The sequence below is a fragment of the Pleurodeles waltl genome, chromosome 6, assembly GCF_031143425.1.
Source record: "Pleurodeles waltl isolate 20211129_DDA chromosome 6, aPleWal1.hap1.20221129, whole genome shotgun sequence".
In the NCBI taxonomy this organism is placed as follows: Eukaryota; Metazoa; Chordata; class Amphibia; order Caudata; family Salamandridae; genus Pleurodeles; species Pleurodeles waltl.
The window spans coordinates 328,794,619-328,803,425 of record NC_090445.1 but is presented as its reverse complement, the minus strand read 5'-3'; the positions used below and the strand labels follow the sequence as shown (position 1 = coordinate 328,803,425).

At 52.3% G+C, this 8,807-nt stretch overlaps 1 protein-coding gene across 1 annotated transcript; it reads left to right on the top strand.

The window, feature by feature from the left end:
* The first annotated feature begins 7,243 nt into the window (after window positions 1-7,243).
* Window positions 7,244-8,320, top strand: LOC138301553 (odorant receptor 131-2-like). Its single transcript, XM_069242072.1, has one exon. It carries the CDS (start codon window positions 7,244-7,246, stop codon window positions 8,318-8,320), a length of 1,077 nt encoding a protein of 358 aa, XP_069098173.1.
* The last annotated feature ends 487 nt before the right edge of the window (window positions 8,321-8,807 follow it).

Below are 8,807 nucleotides of genomic sequence, written 5' to 3'. Positions count from 1 at the left end.
CTTCGTGTAATGCTACTTCCCTGTTTCTAGAGGAAATAGACCTTGAGTGGGCCACAGAGATAGGGTGGAAGTTCCCACTCAGTACTACATGGGAATCCTGGACACCGCAGAATGGCGGCCTCCCTGGTACAGACTGGGTGTTTGTACGGTTATTTCCTCATTCTCTGCTACCGCGCAAGTGCATACCTGTGAGCTGAAAACTACTAGCTTGTAATAGATGCAGTGCAGGAAAGGAGTGGTTGCTATTTTTGAGACAGATCCATGAAGGTCCAAGTAAAATATACTAAATTTTGTCCAGTGAAATTTGCTGACACTGGAACACATTTAGCCGTGCCTGCAAGTTGTCTGTTTTCTAGTACATCAAAAAACATGCTTACAGTGAGGAGCCTTTCTTATTTTCACTTCCTGCTGGGAACAAAATAGGTCCCATTTAAACAGCCACCAGCCCTCATCTTGTTTGAGTATCATCCAGGCTGGAAGGTATCTGGAGCCGAACACCTAGATTCCAATTCAATGAAGTGAAACAAAGGCTCACAGCCTGTTATCACTGGTCAATCACTTAAGAGAAACTATGATTTGTAGGCAGGTTTTTGGCTTTCTTCAGCTCCAGGATGTAAGAGATGCACTGCAAGAATATCGGATGGATCTGTCTGTCTGAGTACTAATAACTATTTAAATAGCACTTACAAAATTGGTATTTTTATGTAAGTTATGTATTGTGCTACCCATCCCAAAGTAAGGTATCAGAGCACTTAACAACACACATATCACGCAGAGACAATAATCCATACAAGTGTGTAAATCAGTGTACTGGAAATGTTACACAGAACAATGAGGGTTACAAAGTGATAGAGTCACGTGTCATTCCATACTGGTATGCAATATATGTTAAGAGTACATGGTATTAAGAAACACCAAGTTGGATTTAAAATATACCACAATGTTTGAGGTTGTCTTTCTTAACATTTTATTACTACTCCCAGGAGCCCTGTCTACCTACCTCAGAATAACAAAAGATTGAGGAAAAACTATGAGGTTCTAAGGCCACACCTTGCAGTTTGAAGGCAGCCCCTTGATTCCAGTTCTTTGCTCACAGTGCAATACTAGAAATATTGCAACTTATGAAGTGCAAGTAATAAATCTCTGTGACAAAAATAGTAACTCACAATCTACCTACAAAACATCCAATTTGGTAATCTGTATGTTAAATGATGAGCTTTGCAACAGGCACATTTACTCTCTAGGCTACTTTATGAGTCAAAACTGTGACTAGAGAAAACACGGATCTCTCCAGCAAGTGCATCAACCACCAGAGTTTCCTTACCCTACTTATTATTCGATGAGAATTGCTGAGCACACAAATATCTTTGCAGCAGGCTCCTTAACCCTGTAAGATATTTTAAAATGAAGGCTCTTTGTGACCTACTGAGCCAGAAGAGATTTGGGGCCAGATGTAGCAAAGTTTTTGCACATCGCAAACAGCGAATTTCACTGTTTGCGACGAGCAAAAAAGCACATCGCGATGCCCAATCCCCGTTTTGCGAGTCGGTAACCTGGTTACCGACTCGCAAAACGGGACTGCGAGTCGCAATTAGGAAGGGGTGTTCCCCTTCCTAATTGCGAGTCGCAGCGTGATGCTGCATTGCTTTGTGACCGCAAACGCGGTCGCAAAGCAATCGCAGTTATCACCAGTGTCACACTGATGGTAACCCATTCGCAAAAGGGAAGGGGTCGCCATGGGACCCCTTCACCTTTGTGAATGGAATGGAAAACATTTTTTCAGAGCAGGCAGTGGTCCAATGGACCACTGCCAGCTCTGAAAAAATGAAACGAAAAAGTTTAATTTTTTCGTTTTGTAATGCATCTCGTTTTCCTTTAAGGAAAACGGGCTGCATTACAAAAAAAAAACTGCTTTGTTTAAAAGCAGACACAGACATGGTGGTCTGCTGTCTCCAGCAGGCCACCAACCCTGTGAGTGCTGCGAGTCTCAAGGGGGTCGCAAATTGCGACCCACCTGATTGTTATTAATGGGACACCATCCTGCATACTGAAGTGCGACTCACAATTTGCGAGTCGCAATTCAGGAATTACGTACATCTGGCCCTTACTGTCACATTTCTCCTTAATGCCAATGTGTTTGTAGTAGAGTTTAAAAAATATAACTGTATAATTTGAGCGCACACTACTTTTCATGACTCCGCTCTCGTGAGTCCACCGCCTTTCTCCTGGCACACTTTGACTCCCAATTTATCAATCAATCAATCAGTATTTGCAGAGCGTGGCTACTCACCCATGAGGGTCTCAAGGTGCTGGGGGGGAGGGGCCTCATCTGAAGAGCCACGTCTTGAGGTTCTTCCTGAAGATGGTGAGCAACGGGCTTTGTCTGAGGAGCAGGGGGAGGTTGTTCCAGCTCTTCGCTGCAGTGTATGGGAAGGATCCTCCTCCAGCAGTGGTTTTGCAGATGCAAGGGATGGTGGCCAGGGCCATCTGGGCAGAGCGAAGGGATCTGATGGTGTGTGGAAAGAGACGTGGTGGTTCAGGTAGGCTGGTCCTGCTTTGTGTATGGCCTTGTATGTGTGGGTGAGAAGCTTCAAGGTGATTTGCTTCTCGACCTGTAGACAGTGGAGGGTCCTCAGGTGTTTGGAGATGTGTTCTCGGCGAGGGAGGTCCAGATTGAGTCTGGCGGTGGTATTCTAGATGAGTTGTAGTTTTTTTATGTTCTTGGTTGAGGTGCCGGTGTACAGGGCATTTCCGCAGTCAAGCTTGGTAGTGACTAAGGCATGGGTGACTGTCCTGCGACAGTCTGCTGGGATCCATCTGAAGATCTTCCTAAGTTTGCAGAGCAGGCGGAGGCAACAGAGTTTACCTGGTGGGTCATGGATAGGGAGGAGTCAAGGATATTTCCTAAGTTGTGGGCGTGCTCAGTCAGTGCGGGGGGGATGCTGAGGGATGTGGGCCCCCAGGAGTCATCCCAAGCTGAGGTGGCGTGTCCGAAGATGATGAGCTCAGTTTTGTCGGAGCTGAGCTTGAAGCAGCTTTCTCTCATCCAGATGGCGACGGCTTCCATTCCTGAGTAGAAGTTCCTTTTGGCTCTGTCCGGGTCTTTGGTGAGGGAAATGATGAGTTGAGTGTCATCGGCATATGACACAATGTTCATAAAGTGGCTTCTGACGATCGCAGCAAGAGGGGCCATGTATATGTTGAACAGTGTGGGATTCAGTGAGGATCCTTGGGGGACTCCGCAGTTGACTCCAGTGGGTCTGGAAGTGTCAGGCGGGAGTCTGACCCTCTGCATCCTCCAGGAGGGGAAGGAGTGGATCCATTTCAGGGCTCTTCCGTGGATTCCTATGTTGGTGCGCACAGTGCTGTGGGAGACTGTGTCGAATGCTGCTGAGAGATTGAGGAGTATGAGTGCTGCGGTGTGGCAGCGGTCTAGGAGTACTCTGATGTCGTCTGTGGCTGCCAGGAGGGCTGTCTCTGTGCTGTGGTTGCTGCGGAAGCCGGACTGGGAGCTGTACAGGGAGTTGTTGGCCTTGATGAAATTCAGTAGTTGTGCGTTGATTGCTTTCTCCAGTATTTTGGCGGGATAGGGTAGCAGGGAGATGGGCCAGAAATTCTTTAGTTCTGATGAGTCAGCCGAAGGTTTGTTTAGCAGAGGGCATATTTCGGCGTGTTTCCAGTCCTCGGGGAAAGTGCCCATGTTGATGAAGCTGTTAATTGTGTTTCGGAGCTCGGGGTGATGGATGTACCTGCTCTCATGTATATGTGGTGCGGGCAGGGATCCTAGGGGGCTCCAGAGTGGGTGCTGTTTATGATGTTGACTGTTTCCTCTGTGGTGAACATGGACCAGCTATGGATGATCTGGGTAGGTTCTATGGGGGGGGAGGTGGGGGGAGAGGAGGGGGGGGTCAGTCACAGGTTCCAGTGCCAGGATTTTCCAGGAGGAAGCTGTTGAGATGTCCTGGATCTTGTGGTGGAAGAAGGAGGCAAGTTGGTCGCAAAGGTCCTGTGACGGGGGGATGCTAGTGGCATCGGAAAGGGGATCTGTGAACTCGTTTAGGACTGAGAAGAGTTCCTTAGAGCTGTGTGCGGAGGAGTTGATGCGATCCCGGAGCAAGTCCTTCCCAGCATTCTTGATTTTTCATCAGTGGGCGTCAGTTGCAGCTCTAAATGCAGCGAGGGCTTCGCTGGTTTGGCTATTCCTCCATTTTTTCTCTTAACGTCTGCGGGTATGCATGGAGTTCAGTGGTGAACCACCTGGCTTTCTTGCGTACGCGTTTGGCTGGTGTCACGCAGAGAGGGGCTAGAGTGTCGGCGCATTCAGTGATCCATGCGTTGAGATTGCATGCTGCTGTGTTAGCGTTGACAGAGGGAGGTATTTGGTGAGGGATGAGGTGAGTTGCTCGTTGGTGATTTTGGTCCATTTCCTGTGGGGTGTCCTGGAGGTACGGGTGCGGCGGCTGGGTGCAGTGATTGTGAAGTGTATGCAGCAGTGGTCCGTCCAGTCTGGGGTGGATATGGTCTTGATGGTGATCCGGTTGCTTGAGGTGAAGATGGGTTCCAGTGTGTGTCCTGCCATGTGTGTGGGTGCAGAGAACAGCTGTCTGAGGCCGAGGGTGGCGAGGTTGTCGAGCAGAGCATTGGTGGTTGGGTCAGTGCAGTCCTCGAGGGGGAAATTCGGGTCACTGAGGAGAAGGTAGTCGACTGACTCCAGGGCCTGGGGATAACGATGTCTATGATGTTGTCTATGAAAGCTGGGTGGGGGCCAGGTGGTCTATACACCAGGGTGCCGCAGATGGAGTAGTTGTGGTTGGAGTGGACCAGGAAGTGAAGGTGTTCCATGGTGATGCAGTGTTCTTCTGGGATGGCCTTGACACATAGTGAGGACTTGTGTACGATGGCAAGCCCTCCGCCAGGGTGGGAGGGCCGGTCCCTCCTTAGAATGCTGTAACCGTCAGGAATGGGTGGGGTTGGTCCAGGTCCCGGTAAGGAAGGCGATGTCCGGTCGGGCGGGGTCGATCAGGTCCCAGAGTTCGGTGGCGTTTTCGTGAAGGGAGCAAATGCTAAGGAGGAGGCAGTTGATGGGGTTGTGGAGGTTGTTGGTATTTTTGTGTGCAGGGAGCAACCCCGGCTTGTTGAGGCTGGTGCTGACGTTGCAGTTCCTGCAGGTGAAAGGTCCATGGGTGTGCTTGGGGAAGATGGTGCAGCAGTTGCTGAGATGTCCAGTGCGGCAGAGGAGGGTCTCAGAGCGTAACGGAGGCAGACCAGGGGGTGGTTTGATGGAGATCCAGGGTTGCTGGCGCTGGGCGCGATCCAAGTGCGGACAAATTTATAGGTTCCCAGAGTAATTATTTTCAATTCCCGCACTGAACAGCAGTGCTAAAAATGTCTTTCAAGCAAAAATAGGCAAGTTTTCTTGATTAGCTACAAAATTCCGACCACGTCTAAAATCATATGCTCAGCTGGTTTGAAAATTGAACTTCCAGATGTGTAGCCCCGGGTACTTGCCAGTTCCCCTAAGTGGATTGAGGCCCAGCATGCCTGGGGTAGTTCACTCTACCACCAGGCTGGGCCCAGATTGGTACAAACTGTGCCATGGTGTGTGCAGTGCAAGGCTACTCCCCCAAAACGCCCAGGCACATAATGCAATGCCCCAGGGTAAATAGCACTAACAAGTAGTCCACCTGGTGTTTTACCTGTCCAGGACCCAGATACATCTATACCCCTCGGTCCAAGGACCACAGGCCCAGGAACATGTGTGTGCTTGAGGTCTGTGGCAGCCAATTTAGCTCCCTTGGCCAACACATGGGATCCATAGCAGAGAAACAGGACCACCCTGACTTTCCAAAGAGTGCCTTGGGTCCCACACCTCTCACACAGACACACTCATCAGTCTGGCTCTACAGTACATTGGATGGAAGGGGCAGTGTTTAACGTGTGTGCCTTGAACTCTTCCTCTCTTGAGGCACCCTAGGGCTCAAAAACGACTGGCATCCCTAGGTACAAGAGCACCCACCAGCTGGGGGGACGAGGGCAGTAAGTAACCTGGGAGAGGCAATGCAGGCCTGTAGACAACTATTAAGAGAAAACACCTTCATTGTCCCCGTCTCAAGGAACTCACCTGGGCAATGGATTACATGTGATGTTTACCTCAAGGACATCCATACAATGCCCGAAGAGGCCTCTAAGGCTGCCTGATGCACCCGCCCAGGTCAAGTAGCCTAACATACCTTCCTGCTCTCTTCTTTAGTACCTCAGCACCCACCCCCTCCTCCCCTAAGCCCCCCCCATCCTGACAGTCATTCTATCACCAGGAATGGGAAGAAACAGCCCTCCATGAGGGATCTCCCACCAGCAGCTCAAGGTAGGCCTAGGAGTGCCTGCCCGACTCTTGGAATCCTCTCGAGGTCCTTTATTATCCAAAGGGCGACCCTCACTAGACCAGGCCTTTATCAGTAGCGCACTCAGTGGGGTGCAAAGCCCTATGCTTTACAGAGGTGCCTCTCAGGCTGCAGCCGCCCTCAGACTCTGCCCTTAGCTCACAGGGCAGTCTACCTCTCTCAGGCTTCAGACACCTGCCTGGTCACTCACACCATGCCCATCGTCAGCCAGGCCCTGCCCATGGAGGCCCCAGGACAGTCCTCCCATTGCTAAGAACTACAGTCACTTGTCCCAGCTGCAGTAGGCTGTGCAGAGCACTGCCACCTATCAACAGGGGCACACACCATAATACCTAAAGACGTCTACACCATTGACTAGTCGCTCCATTTACCTGCAGGCTTGCTGTGGGGGTATGGCCCCTCACGGAGCCTGAGGCCTTACATGAAGGTCAGCCTCCCTGAAGTCTAAGCGAGGCCAAGCAGTCTCTGGGTCCAGGGTATTTCAGGCGGCCTGGCTCCTGGGGTTCGGGCCCCACAAAAGAAATAAAATGCTCTTGGTGGGATCAGGGTTTCTCAGGAAGGTCATAGCTTTTCGGATCTTTCTCCTGTTCGGCATTCCCGCCTGAAGCACTGCCGTGGGGCTTGAAGGGCTTTGTGGCCAGTGGACCATCTACTGAAGACGGTTGCCTGGTGACCGCATTGGTGCCCGGTACACAGCGGTCCAGTCCCCCTGGATCGCGCTGATGATTGCCTGATCCGTTTTAATTATCTCTTTGGGGCCTCCTCTGAGGCTGGTGCCGGAAAATTGAATTTCTTTCTGCATGGTGACTTTTCAACACTCGAGTAGAAGTGGGGATGCTAGTATGAGAAGAGTCGCTGTCACTGAGACTGCAGTGAACAGGGTACTCGATATATCTGCTCCCCAGTTTTCCAACGCAGTCACAGCGCGAATGTCCTGTGGAATGAACAGCACGGTGGATGCCCGGAACGACTCGGAGGCCGCCCGGGCCCTCGGCCTGGAGATCGAGCCGCTCTGGGAGTACGTCACCCCGTTCTTCGCTGTTTTCTACCCCTTCTTCCTGTTTGTTGCCCTGGCTATGGTGGTCTTCATCCTGAAGGAGACGTGGCTACGGGAGAAGCCCCGCTTTGTCTTGCTGGCCTCCCAGATGGTGGCTGACGTGGTCTTCCTGGGCACCTGCACCCTCCAGGGCCTGGCCGTGTCGGTGGCGGGCAGCGTGCCCCTCGTCCTCTGTTCCATCAACTTCCTACTGGTGGTCTGCTCCCTGCAAGCCGGGCGCCTCAGCCTGGCGGCCATGGCCCTGGACCGGTACCTGGCCATCCGCTGGCCCCTGCGGTACCCGTCACTCACCGCCCCGGCCCGGGTGTCTGCAGCGGTCCTCGCTATCTGGGGCACTTGCATCCTCTTCTCTGTCATCTATGGGGCGGTCCTCCTCGCCACCAAGTACCCGATGCTCCTGGATGTCGTAAGCACCTGCTCAACCCTTGACGCCGACTCGGCCACCTTTGCCATGCGAAAGGCCTTCGTGGGTCTGTGCATGGCGCTGGGTGCCACCGCCATCCTCTTCTCGTATGTCAGCATTGTCCTGACCCGGCCGAGTGGCGATGGGGCTGGCCCACGCCACAACCAGGCCGCCCGCCGCACGGTGCTGTTCCATGCCCTGCAGATGGCCCTCTACCTCCTGCCGGCCCTGTCTCACCAGCTGCTGGAGGTACTAGTGCAGAGGCGGGTGCTGGCACTGCCCACCGTGCAGGCCCTGGGCACGGTCAGCGTCGTGGGTCTCACCTTGGCACAGTGCATCATTCCTGTGCTCTACGGGCTGCGCAGCGAGGCCATGCGGTGGCTACTGAGCAGGCGCTTCGGGCGAGTCTTCCCTGCTGCTCTGGTCCCACGTGCTCTGGTGCACGGCAACGCCCAGTGACTACCTAAAATCACGCACATCGCGGCTGTGGTGTGAAGGGTCAAATGGTGTCTTCTCCTGGTGCCTCTCACCAAAGCTTTGAGGACATCCCATCTCTTGGGTGAATGATCTGTGTGCGTTGTATCTGTGCCTCACAGAAGCTCTTTGGGCGTGCAGGCTCCTGTGCAGAGCATCTGTCCTTCCATGGCTATCACAGCTCTGGTGTGAAGGATCAGAAGTTGTCACCTCCTGGTGCCTCTCACCGAAGCTTTGAGGACATCCCATCTCTTGGGTGAATGATCTGTGTGCGTTGTATCTGTGCCTCACAGAAGCTCTTTGGGCATGCAGGCTCCTGTGCAGAGCATCTGTCCTTCCATGGATATCACAGCTCTGGTGTGAAGGATCAGAAGTTGTCACCTCCTGGTGCCTCTCACCGAAGCTTTAAGGACATCCCATCTCTTGGGTGAATGATTTGTGTGTTTTGTATCTGTGCCTCATTGAAGCTTTT

Excerpts from the sequence above, each read along its gene's own strand:
- LOC138301553 (XM_069242072.1), top strand. The coding sequence starts at position 7,244 with ATGAGAAGAGTCGCTGTCACTGAGACTGCAGTGAACAGGGTACTCGAT.